General features: G+C 37.7%; 2 protein-coding genes across 5 annotated transcripts in view; one reads left to right on the top strand and one right to left on the bottom strand.

Moving 5' to 3' along the window:
* LOC127418303 (PDZ and LIM domain protein 7) overlaps nucleotides 1–14,163 on the top strand; it is a 60,574-nt gene extending 46,411 nt beyond the window's left edge. For all 3 annotated transcript variants that reach the window (XM_051658833.1, XM_051658835.1, XM_051658834.1), the window contains 6 exons: nucleotides 275–336; nucleotides 4,291–4,528; nucleotides 5,211–5,391; nucleotides 6,227–6,347; nucleotides 9,213–9,328; nucleotides 11,862–14,163. In XM_051658833.1, the coding sequence (XP_051514793.1) occupies nucleotides 275–336; nucleotides 4,291–4,528; nucleotides 5,211–5,391; nucleotides 6,227–6,347; nucleotides 9,213–9,328; nucleotides 11,862–11,948 (805 nt within the window). In that variant the 3' untranslated portion in view covers nucleotides 11,949–14,163. The remainder of the gene's footprint in view (nucleotides 1–274; nucleotides 337–4,290; nucleotides 4,529–5,210; nucleotides 5,392–6,226; nucleotides 6,348–9,212; nucleotides 9,329–11,861) is intronic.
* Nucleotides 14,164–14,394: 231 nt separating this feature from the next.
* The window catches only part of LOC127417596 (netrin receptor UNC5A-like), a 338,051-nt gene continuing 333,574 nt past the window's right edge, over nucleotides 14,395–18,871 (bottom strand). For both annotated transcript variants that reach the window (XM_051657630.1, XM_051657631.1), the window contains exon 15: nucleotides 14,395–18,045. In XM_051657630.1, coding sequence (XP_051513590.1) covers nucleotides 17,880–18,045 — 166 coding nt within the window. In that variant the 3' untranslated portion in view covers nucleotides 14,395–17,879. The remainder of the gene's footprint in view (nucleotides 18,046–18,871) is intronic.

Here is an 18,871-nt window from a genome sequence, read left to right as displayed (position 1 = left end):
TCACCTTTTAATATATAAAAATAAAATAAAAATACACATTCACCTTTAACTTAATTTTTATAAAAAATGCAGAAACCGCCCATCCTTTATTTTAATTGATATTAAATGTAATGGCGTGTAGTTGATTTAGTCTCTGTGCTTTATTTGTGGGTGTACTTTCCATCCAGGACATAGATGTCATAGTTCGCATAGCTTAATAACATTTTCATTGGCACAGACTTAAGCTTTTCTTTTACGAAAGTGTTTATTCTAAAGGGGAATTTTCTTTCTGCAGTCACGGAGTAACTCCCTGTCCTGCCAAATCCAAGCCAGCGGATAAACCTGATGAAGTTCAAGGTAAGTACTTTCAGAACAGACAGAATAGATTGACTTACACAGTACACACTGACTCTTGGCACAGAGTTGCTCCCATGGGGGGGGGACTTAACTCTCATAAATCACAGAGGCATTCATGGAGTGGGCTGGCTAGCTCAGACAGGCCTGCTGTTAATGGGATAAGAAAAGGCTTTAAGGGAAAGTAAGACATCTGATGTGTTTATAGTTTGGGGTCACTTGCCTGAAATGTTTCTCATGATCTTAAAAATCATTTGTTCTGAAGGCGTATGCTTAAATGTTTGAAATTAGTTTTGTAGACAAAAATATAATTGTGCCAACATATTAATTTATTTAATTACAAAACTAAAATTTTATTAAAAAAAAAAAATAATTTTATGAAATGGATGACTTGGACTGAATAATTAAGAAAAGGAGCCAATAAGCGCCCAACATAGATGGGAACTCCTTCAATACTGTTTAAAAAGCATCCCAGGGTGATACCTCAAGAAGTTGGTTGAGAAAATGTCAAGAGTACATTTCTGCAAAATCTAGGCAAAGGGTGACTACTTTGAAGATGCTAAAATATAACACAGTTTTGATTTATTTTGGATTTTTTTTTAGTCACAACATAATTCCCATATTTCTATTATTCCATAGTTGTGATGACTTTACTATTATTCTAAAATGTGAAGAAAAAAATAAAATAAAGAAAGAAAGAACGAGTAAGTGACCCTAAACTTTTGAACGGTAGTGTATATAAGCTGGTAACAAAGTTCTTAGGATGGGGTATTATATGGGGTAACTCAAACAGGTATTTTATTTAAAGAATAACTCAAACAATTCGCTTTTCAGCGCAAACTCAGCATACGCTCTTTTGGTGTGTGTCTGTGTGGGTAGCTCTCTCTCCTCACTGGCATCCGGCTCGCTCTTAAAACCTGTCTCCACTCTCACTGCAATGACAAACAGCTGTTAGAGACAATCATTGCCAGGTGATGATCCATTCTCATCTCCTGATTTCACTCTCCATTCACAAGCTCAACCACGCCCCACCACCACAAATATATGTTTATTGGTTTTGTGTGTGTGTTCGCCGGGATTCAAGGAAAAATGCTTTGCCAATATACAGTATTATTAAGCTTACATATTCAATTGAGGGTGCTCTAATGTTCGCAACCCCGCAGAACCGGGCCTGCATCTAGCTGGCAGCTGCACTAACATGATGGCAAAAACAACAAGATACCTTACTTATCTATTCATTTTGCTGCACTACATCGCGTAGCACTTCCTCGTGCTCTCTGGCAATGTGACACGCACGATTCCAAAAGGAATATTTGCTTATTCTCATGGTCTCTCCACACTCCCTTTCGATTTCCTCGTTCATAACTTTGATTTATACTTTGCATTTATTTAGGCTATAAGGTTTGCAACTTCACTAAAACAATGTTAGAGCTCCATAACCTCAGGTCTATAGCTTATTTCGCAGATTCCCAAACCAGCATATATCACGAAGGGCATTCTAAGGGTTGAGCGAGCAGCACTGAGCAGCCTGAGCGAGCGGAGTGGAATCTTCAAAAAGGCGCTCTCCACTCAGTTGGAATTATCACCGCTCTGCTCCGCTCACATGCTCTGGTGTGTATATACACTGGCGGCAACGTTTGGAATAATGTACAGATTTTGCTCTTATGGAAAGAAATTGGTACTTTTATTCACCAAAGTGGCATTCAACAGATCACAATGTATAGTCAGGACATTAATAACATGAAACATTACTATTACAATTTGAAAAAAATGTCTTAAACTATTTCAAAGATTTCTCATCAAAAAATCCTCCACGTGCAGCAATGACAGCTGTGCAGATCATTGGCATTCTAGCTGTCAGTTTGTCCAGATACTCAGGTGACATTTCACTCCAAGCTTCCTGTAGCACATGCCATAGATGTGGCTGTATTGTCGGGCACTTAAACTTTTTTTATTTATTTTTTTTTATCCCCTTTTCTCCCCAATTTGGAATGCCCAATTCCCACTACTTGGTAGGTCCTTGTGGTGGCGTGGTTACTCACCTCAATCTGGCTGGTGAAGGACAAGTCTCAGTTGCCTCCGCTTCTGAGACCGTCAATCCACGCGTCTTATCACGTGTCTCATTGTGCATGATACCGTGGAGACTCCACATGTGGAGGCTCATGCTACACTCCATTGTCACATATTCAATATATCCATTTCAATATATTTAAAATGTTTTCAATATATTGAAATGGATATATTGAATATGTGACAATCACTGATATAACTCATATAACAGCAGCTGATAGTGACTCACTTTAAAGCTTTAAAAAGTGCACAAAAGTGTCATTAAAGGAGTCCATGCAACCCATGTGTTATATTCCAAGTCTTCTGAAGGCATACAATCACTTTGTTTGATGAACAGACATAAGTATGCCTTCAGAACATTTGGATCATGACAGATGTGTCGCATAGACTAATTTATGGTACTTTTGGGTGCTTTTAAAGCTTTAAAGGGATAGTTCACCCAAAAATGAGCATTCTCTCATCATTTACTCACCTTCATGCCATTCCAGATGTGTAAAACTTTTTTCTTCTGCAGAACACAAATGAAGATTTTTAGAAGAATATTCAGCTCTGTAGGTCCATACAATGCAAGTGAATTGGTGCCAAAATGTTGACCCTCTAAAAATCACACAAAATCATCATAAAAGTAATCCATACGACTCCAGTGTTTTAATCCATATTTTCAGAAGTGACATGATAGGTGTGGGTGAGAAAAGGATGAATATTTAAGTCATTTTTTGCTTGAAATTCTTCTCCCTGCCCAGTTGGTGGTGATATGCATGAAAAATTGGAATCGCCAAAAACGCAAGAAGAAAAATGTGAAAGCGATCTGTTTCTCACCCACACCTATCATATCGCTTCTAAAGACATTGATTTAACCACTTGAGTCTTATGGATTACTTTTATGCTTATGATTTTTGGAGCTTAAAAATTGTGGCCCCCATTCTCTTGCATTGTATGAAGCTACAGAGCTGAAATATTCTTCTAAAAATCTTCGAGTTCAGCAGATGAAAGAAAGTCATACACATCTGGGATGGCATGAGGGTGAGTAAATGATGAGAGAATTTTCATTTTTGGGTGAACTATCCCTTTAAAGTCATACGGGTTTAGAACGACATGATGGTGAATAAATAATGACAGAATTTAACATTTGATTCCTTTTATTCCTTATTTGAATTCCTTTAACTGGTGGTTGCAACCCCAGAATAAGTTTTAGCTCTATATTAAAAGGTAAGCAGACAGCAGGGAACAACAATGGTAAATGCACATAATAAAATGTGTGAATAAATGCGTATTGTGTGGTCAATTATTGGCTGCCAAAAGCATGAAGCCATCGAAATTCAACACACAGTTTAGCCAAAAAACAAAATGGTCAGTTTTTCATTTCAGAGTATCATGTTAATAATTTTGCGTATTGTTGTGCCTATGCTTTTCATTGTATTATAAGTACATTTTTGATTTTAAGGGCCTTTCTGTTTAATTTGGTACAATTAACAATTTCGGTGCTTTGTTAATTATAATTAATTATAATTATAATTATAATAATTTTCTTTATAATTATAATTTTCTTTATTTATCACACATTATACATTTGCACATATACAGTGAAATTCTTCTTTTTCACATATCCCAGCTAGGCTGGGGTCAGAGTGCAGGGTCAGCCATGATACGGCGCCCCTGGAGCAGATAGGTTCAAGGGCCTTGCTCAAGGGCCCAACAGTGGCATCTTGGCGGTGATGGGGCTTGAACCCCCGACCTTCTGATCAGTAACCCAGAGCCTTAACCGCTGAGCTACCACTGCCCCTTGTTGGGTAGCCACTTGACTTCCAATGTAAAATCCTCAAGCAAAACCAGTTAAAAACCACTGCTCTATGTAAACTATTTATATCACTATTTGTAACTGTCTAGTGCCAGCCATAGTGCCAACAAGTTCTGGTCCAGCCTGTCGGCCCCCATGGGTGACGGATCCCGGTTTTGCCGACCGTTACCACCCAGAGAAAACCAGCACTGTGTTGACGCAGCACAAGCAGCCAGTCCAACCCACACCCATGCAGAACCGCAGCTCCATTCTGCAGGCAGCGCAGCAGAGCCCTGAAGACACCAGCGGCCGCACCCCGCTCTGCGCCGCATGCAACAAGATCATCAGGTACAGCTGGAACTCTGATGCCCCCTGCTGGCATACCCCAGAACTGACTGTACTGTTACACTTAAAAGAATAGTTCACCCAAAAATGAAAGTTCTGTCATCATTTACTCACCCTCATGTTGTTCCAATATGATCCCATTTGACTTTCTTGTAATGAAAGATGCAATGAAACTGAAAGGAGACTGAGACTAACATTGTGCCTAACGTCTCCTATTGTGTTTCAACGAAGAAAGTAAATCAAATGGTTTGAAACAACAATTTTCATTTTTGGGTGAACCATCCCTTTACAGTAAAACATGAATTCCCAAAGCAAAGTGCTTGAGGCTGCCCAAAATACTCCCAAATCAATGGCGACTGTGGCACTAAATGTCATTACTTACAGGACAGAGAAAGAACATGGGAATGGAAAAAGATTTTGTCGAACTTCTAAGGCAGCAATATTTCTTAAAATACACCGAGCACAGAAATAGGGCCATGTCTGTCGGCTTTCTGCTGTGGAGAATCAATATGGAATGGAATGCGTTTCTCTGTCTAACCTACTATTTCCATTAGAATGCCTTTTGCACACTACACACTTAAGAATGCTAAACCAAGTTGTTGATGCCTGAGCTGATCCTTTCACTTAGACGCAAAAGGCTTTTGTTGTAAGACTTTCTGTAAGTGTTTATATGCGTGTGTTCCAGGGGACGCTATGTGGTGGCGCTCGGCCGTTCCTGGCACCCAGAGGAATTCACTTGCTGTCAGTGTAAAAGGCTCTTGGACGAGGGGGGCTTCTTTGAGGAAAAGGGCTCCATTTACTGCACCAAGTGCTACGACAACCGTTATTCACCCAACTGTGCCAAATGCAAAAAGAAGATAACTGGGGTGAGAGCATTTCCTGCTGTTCTGCAATACAAACATCTCAATTCTTTATAATAGCTTTTCACAGCAGAATCGGCACTGAACTATTCAAACAGAGTGGCGGAGTTGTAAAATGATGCACTTTGAGGATACTTGTAACAGTTGACACTTTATAATAACTTAGTTATTACAACTATAAATGCCGCTCCTGTTGCTCAGCTATTAGAACATGACCTTAACAATACCATTGCCGTAGATTCCTTGAGAATGTACAGTCTGATAACATGTATACCTTGATTGTACTGTAAGTTGTTTTGGATAAGTGTTTGCCAAATGCATAAATGTGAATGCATAACATAAACAGTATTGCGTTACAAAAAGCATAATAGATTATTAGTTATTGAACATTCAAATAGTTCTAAGTGTCACAAAACTTTGATTAATCTATATATACTGTATATATACTGTATGTACACACACTGGTGGCACACAGATTTTGCTCTTATGGAAAGAAATTGGTACTTTTATTCACCAAAGTGGCATTCAACTGATCACAATGTATAGTCAGGACATTAATAATGTTAAAAAATTACTATTACAATTTGAAAAACTTAAACTACTTCAAAGAGTTCTCATAAAAAAATCCTCCACGTGCAGCAATGACAGCTTTGCATAACTGCAAAATTTGGGAAAATTCATGTTGAATCTGAATGCATATCAATATTTGACGAGGCAGAACAAGGCCGGTGGGTTAAATTGTCTTTGTGTGTTTTAGAGTGAGAGTGATGGACTGATTTTTGAGGTGTGATTTGTTAGATGGTGTGTGTAGTGCCCTCACACTCCTCTGTCCACTTCACAGGAGATCATGCATGCCCTGAAGATGACCTACCACGTCCAATGCTTCCTGTGTGCCGCCTGCAAAATGCCCATCAGGAACCAGGCATTCTACATGGAGGAGGGAGAGCCATACTGCGAGAGAGGTGAGCGACCGCAGCTCCTCTCACATGCCCGGCCGCACATCTTATCGACAGCCACTACTGAGAGCAGAGCAGCGGCTCCCACAGCGTTTAATCATTAAAATGCTGCAAATTCACTTCAGACATCAAACCTGCTCCATAACGGCCCTGCACATTGATTAGGAGCTTCTCTGAACACTTTATATGGTTGAGAATATACCTTAAATAACCCATTAGTGGAGAGTTTTATTTATTTGTTTATTTTTTTTCCTTTTTCTCCCAATTTGGAATGCCCAATTCTCAATGTGTTTTTAAGTCCTCGTGGTCGCGTAGTGATTCGCCTCAGTCCGGGTGGCGGAGGACGAATCCCAGTTGCCTCCGCATCTGAGACCATCAACCCGCATGGCTTGTTGAGTGCGTTGCCACGGAGACATAGCACGTCAACTCACAACCACGGTCAACTCACCACGCACCCCACCGAGAACAAACCACATTATAGCGACCATGAGGAGGTTACCCCATGTGACTCTACCCTCCCTAGCAACCGGGCCAATTTGGTTGCTTAGGAGACCTGGCTGGAGTCACTCAGCACACCCTGGGATAGCCAGCGTCTTTACCACTGAGCTACCCAGGCCTCCCCTAGTGGAGAGTTGTTGATTTTCGCTTAATGAAACGATAAAAACATTAGTTATGTTTTACGTAACTTTTCTTTTTTTCTTTTTTTGACCTTCGACAGTTATTAAAATTGTCGCAAGCCAGATTCGAACCCAAGTTTTCCAAATATACACCACAGCTGAAAGTGTCAGAGCATGTGTGGTAACACATATGTGTGGCAATGCCACAGCTCTTTGTGGTGCATTTGCTTTTTTGTCTTGTTTCATTATTATTTAAAAAAAACAATTTTGGACACTGTTTATAGAAACAATAAGGGGCCGTGCACACAAAGTATTTTTGCATCTGGGCTGTTTCTCAATTGTTTTTCTATGTAAACGTGTGCTAGATGGACATCTTGGACCGTTGAGCTGCCTCTGTTTTTTTCAGCGTCTCGTGCAGGAGCGCCGTGTTTTTTTTAGATGCCATGTCAAGTTGAAAATAACTTTAACTTTTTAACTTTCTGTTGCCTTTGTTGCACTGCATCTTGCTTTTTTTTGTACAACAACATGCTCTATCTGAACGGCCTATAAGAGATAGGGCAGGAGAAAACAGGATTGGGAAACGTTGCAAGCATGATTTAAACCTGCAACATGAGCACCGTAGCTTAATGAATTGGAGCACATGTTCTAAAATCTAACTGTTGTTTTTTTTATTTTTTTTATGTTGGGCATTTCGGACTATTTTATATAAAGGAACAATATAAGATTGTGCAGGAAATAGGAAAAAGATGTGAAAACGAGATTGGGAAATGTTGCAAGCTGTATTTGACTGAGTGTTGCCCACATGAGCACCATAGCTCAATGATTTGGAGTATGTGTGTGAAACACTAGGACATGGTTCTGACAGCTCTTTTACTTTTTGACACATAGTATGTATTTATAGGAACAGGGAAAATAAGATGGGAAATAATGGAGAGTATAGGCGGAAATGGGACCAGAAAATCATTGCGAGCTGGACTTGAACCTGCAATGCCCACATGGTCTGAACACTAGGCCACATCATTAACAACTTCCATATTCATTTGAATTAAGTAGAAAATTTTGCATTGTGTTAAGGCATGCTTGGCCGTTCGATTTATTTTCTAAATGGTGGAAAGTTGCTAAATCCAGCCACCTTAATCTGCAATTTATATTTGTGTCGTGCAGTTAATCACATTGTCACATTTGTTGGCCTCCTAATCTTACATAAGCAGACATTAAATCTAAAGAAAGTGCATGCCTTTATTATGTAAATAGGCTTGCATTGCAGTTACAGTGCTTTACAGCTTTGAAGACTTTTGCTCTTGTGTCAGCAGCAAGTGGGCAGCTGTTTCTGTTAAAAAATAAAAGAGAGCTTGTGTTGATAAAATAGCTGCGGTCTCATCACCTTAAAAGGATTGTGCACTAAACCACTTGCCTTGAGTATGGCACCTAAAGCCTGCCACTTTTAAGTTTTCCATAATGAGAAAAACTGGGGCAATCCATAAGAATATCCAGGTATTTCTGTTATCACATAGCAAGCATGTGAGGACTGAGAAAATGTAATCCCTTCTCTTTTCCTCCGATAACACATTTCTTTCTCTGTTTGAAATTTTTTCATTGGCTCATTCTGTCTGTTTCTGACCAAGCATTTGCTCCTCTCTGTGCTAATCAGCCCTTTTTGAGTTTGTTTGTTCTTTCTGCAGACTTTTGCAGAGGATGTTTGGTACCAAGTGCCATGAATTCATATTGTTAGCTAGGTTTAATTGTGATGTTGTGATGTTGTGATTGTGATTTTGCTTTTTACATTTTTGTCCTTTTCAACACTTTGTGAGCCAAATTTGAATCTGCGTTGCCCACATGAGTGCCAAAGCTCAAAGCGTTTGAGCTGCTATGCCACAGCTTTGGCAACTGATCTTATTTTTGCCACTTTTAGAGGTGGAAACAGGATTGGGAAATGTTATGAGCTGAATTCGAACCAATTTTGCTCACTTTGGCACCACGTGTCACAGTACGTGTGCTATCTGCAAGGCCATGGCTCTGATAACTTTCTCAGTTTTACATACAGAAAGTGTAACAGATAGGACAAGAAACAGGATCGGGAAATGTCACAAGCGAGATTCGAACCTGTATATGCTACATGAGCACCTTTCGTTTCCTCCAAATAATATATTTATTTTATCTGTTTGAAACTTCTTCACTGTCTTGTTCTCTCCATGTCTGAACAAGCATTTCCTCCTTTTTGTGCTAATAGTCCCTTTTTTTTATTTTTTCCAAGATTATGAAAAGATGTTTGGTACCAAGTGCCATGGCTGTGACTTCAAGATTGATGCAGGGGACCGTTTCCTTGAGGCGTTGGGCTACAACTGGCATGATACTTGCTTTGTCTGTGCCGTAAGTCATTTTGATGCATTGGGACTGGTCCCAAAACCCAGTCTTGAACTTTCTGCATCACACAACATTATCAGGAAATATTCCCCAAGCCCTGTATCTCCAGACACATTTCTCTCAGATTTACACAGTGACTGCCTTAAGATGCACCAGAAATTCCTATATTAATCAGAAATTGGTCATATTCTGAATATGAATGTGCCATATAAGCATGTGTGATTGCCATTACCCAATTAAGCCAGTAATTCAAAAAATCTGAATAGGACAGCTGAAATATATGCCTGTATTATAATAATTGAAACTATTATTAACTTATGAACTGTTAGAACCACTAATGGCAAAAATGGGCAACACAGTATTTTGAAATATTTTAGCTGTCCCACCTTGACTCCTCTCCACCTTCAAGATGACTACACTTTTAAGTATTGATGACGTTTCATAAACATCTGAAATTGGATAAAACCATTGTAAGAGTCTCATGGCCTACATTTTTCTGTTTATTGTGCTCTTGTGTGCTGATGTCAAGGACATGAATGAGAATTTGAGTTGATTAAATTACTGTGTAGAGTTACTCAAAGTGTAGTACTTAAATGACCATTTTAAGTACTTCCAGTAGAGAATAGTGGGGGGGGCGTTGGGGGGGAGTGCATCTGTCTATGGGCTGTTTCAGTTGTATTTTAATTTTGACGTTCTTCTCTGGTTATTCCACCATCTTCATCCTATTATATAGTCCATTCCCTAAAGCACTAGTGATATTAACAAAGACAGCACATTCATAAGAAGTTGATACTGTAAATGGACTGTATGCAATGAATTAGAAAAATTGAAAATTACATTTTTTGTGCATTAACTGAGTCCTTGATGATTGTCGGGCATATTTCTATGACAGTGACACTCTTTTTATATGCATGGAAAATGTGATTCTCCTCAGAATTTGGATGTAGGCTCCATTAAATTATAGAGAACGTAAGTATTATTAATCATTGTCATGTACTGACACACAAATCATGGCTAGTATTAACAGTGATTGTATCAGCATGCACTTCATTTCTACTGGTTGATTTTGATTTTGAAAAATTAAATTAATTTATTGAAACACAAAAAATATTTCTAAAATTGAAATTACACTTCAAACGAAACAAAAATAGAATCAAAATAACGAAGTGGTCAAAAAATCATAGCAAAGCCAAACATTTGACTCTCTCCAACTTCTTCCACTGGCCCATTTTGCAGTGACTTAAAAATCAATCTATGACAACAGGTGGAAAATTACTAGTACAAATTAGATCATAAAAACAATTGTTAATTTAAACACAATAATAATTATTGAAAAATAAACCATGACCTATAGATAGTTTAACACAAATCTTTTTTTTCTTCCAAACATTTTTGTTTCATGTAAGGCTAGAACTCTGATCGTCAGGGACATCATTTGATGATCCACTTTATTTTCAGAGATTGGACATTAACTTTATTACAACCTGCTGGTGGAATCTCCAAACTGCAAATGCAGGAACTGAGTTTAAACTTTGCACTGAGTTAAGACGTGGTTTTCAAACATCTTAGCACAAGGACCAATTTCTCAGAAAAATAGCACATTGCACTTTGTGCCAATTCATTTACATACAAAACACCCACAGTTTGTGTGCATACACCCACAATAGCGCAAACACTCCCACCCACGCCCACTTGTGCTTTGTGCTGGCACGAAAATGTAGTGCTGCACTTTGCGTGCTCACGAAAATAGAGCCCTGTGTTTGTATTCTCAATGCATTCGGAATATGCATAAAATGATGTGGATGTAAAAGTGGTCATTGATGTGTTTACTTAACCACAAATCCTGAATAATACAGGCATCTGCCAGCTGTCTTAACCAGATTAATATCCCTGTTCCTAGAAATCTTTACATGATGTATATGAACATAATTGTAATACTGAATGACCAAATTCTGATCAGTATTAGACTGTTCTTAAGCATGTAATCACCAGGGTTCCCAGGGTCATGGAAAACTATCTGGGACATTTAAAATTCTGTTTTCCAGGCCTGGAAAAATCATTGAAATAGGTCAAATTTTAAAAGTCTTGGAAAATAACATGGACATTTCTATAATGAATACACCTGAGTTACACTGTGCACTACAATATTTCATCCCCTAAATATTGCTCTTGGTTAGAGCTTTTGTAGAGTAGAACTTGCTTGCAACCCATTGAGTTGTCTGATTTGTGAGCAAATCCTTCTTTTGAGCTAGTTCTTTTGTAGTTATTTGGTTAAAATAAAAAAGAATGATTCTGAATGATTCATTAGGAAATCATTTTAAGACAATTGGTTTCCAAAAATCACGAATAATGGTAAAAGTCATGGAAAAGTAATTGTTTGAAAGAACCCTGAATCATGTGATTGTCTAATGACTGAAATCAGAAATCCCATTTAGCTGTTTTCTGAAATAATATAATAGTACCTTAATAGTCCCTTTTGTTTTAGCTCTAAGAGTTTGATTGATTTCTCTTGTGTAATCATCATTTTTAATCTTTCCAGATCTGTCAAATTAATCTGGAGGGAAAGACGTTCTATTCCAAGAAGGACAAGCCGCTGTGTAAAAGCCATGCCTTCACTCCAGTGTAAGGCTCCGACTCTTTTCTTCAGGAGATAGGGGCAAGAATGGAGATCGGGAGGGTCTACATTGCCAAACAAGACTAAGTACTTGACTTGAAGCCTGTAACATATGGCTGACTGACAGAGTGATGAATATAGTAGCTACGCTGGCTTTCACTTCGATCTGCATTTACAAAGAATGTGTCATTCAGCAAAGGACGGACCTGAATTTTTGGTAGTTTGCTTAGCAGGCAGACTGGCATCAGTTTTGCTGTTACGATGCCAGTCATTCAACTGGAATGAGCAGCTTACAAACTGTTTCCACTGGTAGGTATGGATAACATGGTATTTTGAAGTATTTTAGCTGTCCCACCTTGACTCCTCTCCACCTCATAGAGTACTTTACTTTCAGTATTTATGATGTTTCTTGAACACCTGAAATCCGAACCATTGTACGTTCCTCTTATGTTCCAATAAGCCTCCACTTAGTTGGCTCAGTTATCTTTATGTACACTTATCAGAGATCATTTGTTTGATTCTGTATTCCTAAAGAACATGTCTGGGCCATATTTCACCCCAAAATAAAAAGAAAGAGATAAGAATAAAAATAAAAAAATATAATAATATATATATATTTACAAGTAACAAGAAGAAATTATCTAAAATATAAAATAATTATATACTGTCAATTTATATTAATTAAATAAAATGAATTAACATTGCGAATATATATATATATATATATATATATATCACACACACAAACCTGGACCTGTTTTTGTAAGATTCACCCATCTCATCTATACCCACATGTGTATTTATCGTCCAAAGTTCTGTCCACTCCTCACAAGAAAGGACGAAGCAGTTTCCATATAATGAGTGAAGCAGTCTAGTTCTCTTCGGATCCATACTATCTGTATTGTAGGCTAAAGCATTGAATGTGATCTACTCAGACAGGATCTGAAAGTGGCCCCTCAATCCTCTAGATGCTGTTCAGCCTACTTTCTCTCTGCCTGATTTGCTGTGCTTGGGTACTTAAGGTAATGGCAAACCACAGAGGAATAAAACGCCCCTGGCAGCTGCACTGAAATACATTAACACTGATTGCATGCATTTCATCGTGACCCATCCAATGGTCTGTACATGGCTTTAATGCTAAACACGCCATATTCGTCTGTTCAAATCAGACAGGTAGTTCTAATTAAGGAAAGGCCTATGATACCATCAAAACAGTGTTTTCATTGGCTGCAAATTAAACCTGCTGTTATATGGTCACCCAGTGACTAAGTGTGTGGGGTACTTTATTGTCACAATGTCACAATACAAAATAAATATATAAATACATACATAATGGTCCTAAAAATAGGCATATTTTTCCTTAATCAAAATATAATTTGATATAGTATTTCTTTCTTTAGATTTTGGGGTAAACTATGACCCAGGCATGTTCTTAAATGAATAGCTCAATCGATAGCAAATCGATTTACAAGTATTTTATCACACTAAAATCATGTTAACGCGTATAGTGTTTACGTCTTTTGGCAATACTTTTTAAAAAAGTGTGTATTTTAATGTTTATGAATTGGCCCCATTCACTTCCATTGTAAGTGCCTTACTGTAAACGCAGTTTTTAAATAAATGAGGGATGAGTAGAAAATATTTTTTCTGTGGTAATCAATTATGCTACAAATGCTGTCGATTGAGCTTAACTTGTATTGAACCTGGAACATTCCTTTAACAGGTTTCATATGATTCTCTAAAAGGAGTCTGCAAGTTGGTAATGGAAGCACATCTATGCCATTAGGACACAAAATGGGGTTTTTTTTGGAGCTACTGTAGCCTCTATACTACACATGTACCAAAGTGTACATGTAATCTGTTATGCTAGTCTGTATCCCCTCTCTCCAGTCACAGTAGATGTTTTTAATATACTTTGGTACATTTGTGTGTGTGCACCAGATGCTGCCGTGAATTTCAATCCCATCATTCCTTTGTCACAATCTCCTGTGCGCAAGAAACACAACACTCCAATATTCTGCTCTTAGAAAGCTATACATTTGAGCTAACAGCTCCATTTTTGTACTTTTTTGTATTGACAATGTTTTATGTATTAAGTGCCTTTTTTATAGCTTTGCAACCTTAAACTAGTATGCGTGTCTTTCAAAACTGCTGTATTTTTGTGCACATTGAGATGTTTCTATGTGAAATTATGTTAGACATTTAGTCAATAAATCACTTGCAGTCATCTTGCCATGTGCTGACTTTGCCTACATAATCATATGAATATCACTGAAATTGCATTTTCTATACACCTTTCAATGTTAGCTCTATAAATCACGATTACTTAAAAGGCTGTGGCATTCACATATACTCATTTCTTGTGAAGTCAAACGTCTGTCGTGAAATACGGTTTGTGGTAGCACAGATGACCCAAATCCCTCTTGTAACAATATATAATTTATTTACATCCATTTTGGGTTCAATTACTATACATACCTTTTTCTGAAATTCCATAGATATATATATATACATAAGGCCAAGTAAATACTTGAAAGCACTTAGAAACGAATTTCCAAAATTCTACCCACAAATCCATATTGTCCAAAAAGTATAGAAAACCATCTGCGAAAGAGGGCTTCCTATGACCACAAAATCAATGACGACAATTTACATTGACGAGGAAAATGAAAACTTTACAAAAAAGAGAGAACATAATAGAAAAGAATTGTACAATTGCATAAGCGCTCTGGCATGTAATAAATACAGCATTTTGACTTGCAGAAAGGCAAGGAACATTGAATTAAAAATCGAATCGAAGAACATTCACAGGTACACAATTCTACTGTTTTCAGTTCAAAAAGAAAGTGGAACTCAATGGAAAGAAACAGCACACATTCATTTACACGGAACAGCTATGAATGAGGCTGACAAAATGTACAGTCATGAAAAGAGATCGGCTCTCCTTGAATGAGTATCTTGAGATCAGCCAACAATGGGCTGTTGGAATGATTTTTAAAATGCACGCAGATTGGTGAAAAATTCACTTATATACAGGCCCAGACAGAATTGGTGTTGGGGAGTAACGCCGCTACTAACTTGGCTCCGCTATTTTGTTTTCCAGTAACAAGCTACATTTTCCAACGAGTAGCAGTGTAGTGTCACATTACACTGCGAATGGAGCCGAGGGAGTAATCAAACACACACGTAAACTGCAGACTGTGATTACCGCGTGTTTTGCTTTGTCTCCATCTACTGGCCAGAAGAGGAACAGCAGAAACTCACATGAAACAGACATGGAAAATCTGAATCCAAGAAATCCTAATTATTTAAGTGAACTGTTTTTTCCCTTATATTTAGCCTTTGGAGTTCACATAAATGATTCACTGATTCACTTGAGCCCTGCGCAGCATTAAAGGGACTTTACCTTCATTTCTGAAGTGAAATATTTAGTTAATTGCTGCAGTTTATCATTATATTTTGATTCAGTTATATAAAATAGGGTGTTTTTTTTTATTTTATTTTATTAGAGGTTAAATTAAGTATACATTTATGTTCAATAATGTTGTCACCCTGTTTGTTTAAACCTTACGGAAATAAACCATAGTTTTACCATAGTAATATTGTAGAAACCATGATTGGGCATGGATTCTGTGAGGGCCTGATGCATTCAGTATAGAAAAAGTGTTTAAAAACATGTAAAATGTGTTTGCTTGAACTTATCCCGTTTGCAAACCTGAGGGTTACGAAACTGACTTTTAATTTGAAAATGCATTCGGGAGCACCGTCTCAATTCTGTCACAGGTAGGCCTACGTAAAATTTACTGTCACGGTCACTCTGTTTTGTGTTAAGATTTCTAAGGAATTTGAGGATTTTTTTTTTTTTACCCATACACCACCAGCATACAGACAAAACAAAATAACGGAGTACAAACGTAAAAAACAAAAAAACAAAACAAAAAAAAACTGTCTAAACCTCAAACACTGCAGAAAGAATTAACTCAGTGCTATAACCAACAGTACAGTAGGCAAACACTTCACAGGTTATACTTTGACAAATGTTACGTCAGTTGTCTTTTTTGGCTCAATATTAAAATATCATTTACAATTACTTTACAAAGTGCGATATTAAATATTTAAATTGTTTTACCACTCCAAAATTAAGATGTTGCCTGATGCACTAGCCATGACATTTTTTAACGAAAATGGTTGATGGTTAATTCAGAACGTTAAATGTGCTATAAAAAGAATTACATTATTTGATATGTAGGCATAGATATGAAATAAAAGCTTCAGATGGCTCATACACTTTGGTTGCTGCAGAGATGTCATATATGAACTAAAAAAGTACATATCTACAAGACAAAAATACAATTAGCTGGTTAATTGTTTAACAAATACCACCATGTGATTTTATGGGAACCCGGGTACAATAAAGTAAAATATGAAAACGTACATTATGAGCACATTTTGGCCTTTTAAGTGAGTGAAACAGGCCTGTCTATTCCTACACTCAACTTGCTGTTGAGAGAATGTGCCTCACTCTTCCAATCATCTCCATGGCCTATCATCAAGATGATTGTGGCCAATTTGTGATCCACAGTTTTTACAGATCATCCTTCATTTGTAACGAAACACTCTTACGTTCAAATAATTGAGACAATCAAACTGCACATTCATAGGACCCGGGGTATAAGGTGTGTTGTGAATTTACAGACTGACAGTTATGCAGAATACATTACATACACAATGGTCCAATTCATGACAAATAAAACAGCTGTTGAGTTTTGATGAAGTTTCCTGGACGGAACTTTGCGTTTTAGGGGGTGATGAAATTATTCTTTCCCCTACAGATAACAATTTGCCCTGGAGCCAAAACGGCTTTCTGAGAAACATAGAACCGTTAAATATGAATGAGAATAGCAATAAAACATTTGGTAGTATTGCATTTTCTGTTTATGAAAGAAGAAAACCTTTCTAAACTTAGATAATATAACTGACATACGAGGGCTGTGAGACAATGCTTTGTAGAATATCTGATGACTTATTTTTATTTTTATTTTTTTCAAACTGCCAGTCTCTTGTTAAAAGCAACAACAAACATGGTGTTCTTCAAACAGTTATGAAAAAGTCGGAGGTCCCTGATCACCCATTCCAAAAATCCACAGAATCCTGTGCTTATTTACCGATTATCCATCTGGACCGGAACGTACTCATTTGCATCGAGGTGAATTTTGGACTTTTATGGCTTTATGTAGTAGAATAGACACATTAAGTGCACAAGGGCAGAAGAGAAAACTGATGGCTCTTACGAAAAACACAGTTTTTGTTTTCTTCATTAATGTTTTTGACCTGAAATTTACCACGATTTTTTATCTGAAAATTTAAATGCTCTGTGAGGTAAGAAATACACACCCAAAGGAAATTGTCATCGATATGTTTTTGCATATTGCTAAATGGTTCACATTTACAAAATGCATGTCACTAATTTGAATTGGTTTGCAAAATATTCACCTTACCTACTGTATATAGCGTACATGTCCCATATGAGATCTTTCAACCAATTTAATTTCAGTTTCCAGTCTGATATCAACATATCAATCTGTCAAACATAAAAGTGGTTAGAGAAGACATATTGGTCAGCTGTGACTGAGGGCAGGACCAGAACCATTTTGAAATTCACTATACAGCATTATTTTTTAAACAAATGGATTTTTGTTCAGAAAAAGGGGCATTTCGTCTCCGTTCACAGTACATCTAAAAGCCCTGCCAGGTTCCTCCAGTGCCTGGTCTTGTTTTTGTTTTTTCTATTTTTTGCCCATTCACTTGGGAAGTGGCCTCATATAGTTGGGTAAACCCTGTTCTTTGATTTGTTTCTCTTGTTTGGTGGAGCGAGCAGAGGGTCACGTCCTTCCCCTACCCCATCATTCAGAGACACGGCTGTTCTGCTCCAGTCTGAACGTGTCAACACTCCCCGTCTGACACCAGGAATATCATGGCTTCCTGCTTGCCAATCTCAGCCATCACGGCAGCGAGCTGATTGAGATTACCGCTGTGAAAGTGCTGGGCCTCCCATAAGTCCAAAATCACTGATGTTGGGCTTGATTTGGATGCAAAGAAACTCATGTGCCTGGAGGAAACAGAGAATGGAAATGACATACAAGAGATGCACAAATCGCACCCCAAAAAAATGTAAAAGATAAAAAATAAAAAAATAGCATTAAGCCTGTTCTTTTTTAGGACCAGGAGAAGTGTAATTTCTACTCCACTAGCATCACCAAATTCATCCAGATTTTCAAACAGGTTTCCAAACACTTCTCCCATTTGCTATTGGTCAACAAACATTTAGTCCCACCCCAGACTGATGCCATTGGTTGAGCCAATGTTGCTGTGTCAGAATGCTTAAACAATCAAAGCACTGTTTTGCATATAGCTATCTCGGCATAATAACCTAGCAGAGAAGAAACTATTTTAACAGTCAAATGTTATATAACAAACTAATATATATATATACACACACACACACACACTGTATATATACACCAATCAGCCACAACATTAAAACCACCTGCCTAATATTGTGTAGGTCCCCCTCGTGCTGCCAAAACAGTGCCAACCTGCATCTCAGAATAGCATTCAGAGATGATATTCTTCTAGAGCAGTGTACAGATGGGCTGGTTTGAGTATTTCTGTAACTGCTGATCTCCTGGGATTTTCACACAAAATAGTCTCTAGAATTTACTCCGAATGGTGCCAAAAACAAAAAACATCCAGTGAGCGGCAGTTCTGTGGATGGAAACACCTTGTTGGTGAGAGAGGTCAACAGAGAATGGCCAGACTGGTTTGAACTGACAAAGTCTACGGTAACTCAGATAACTGCTCTGTACAATTGTGGTAAGAAGAATATCATCTCTGAATGCTATTCTGATGTGCGGGTTGGCACTGTTTTGTTGACA

Source organism: Myxocyprinus asiaticus, chromosome 27 (assembly GCF_019703515.2).
Source record: "Myxocyprinus asiaticus isolate MX2 ecotype Aquarium Trade chromosome 27, UBuf_Myxa_2, whole genome shotgun sequence".
NCBI lineage: Eukaryota > Metazoa > Chordata > Actinopteri > Cypriniformes > Catostomidae > Myxocyprinus > Myxocyprinus asiaticus.
The sequence above is the reverse complement of the archived record's forward strand: the minus strand, read 5'-3'. Positions and strand labels throughout refer to the sequence as shown.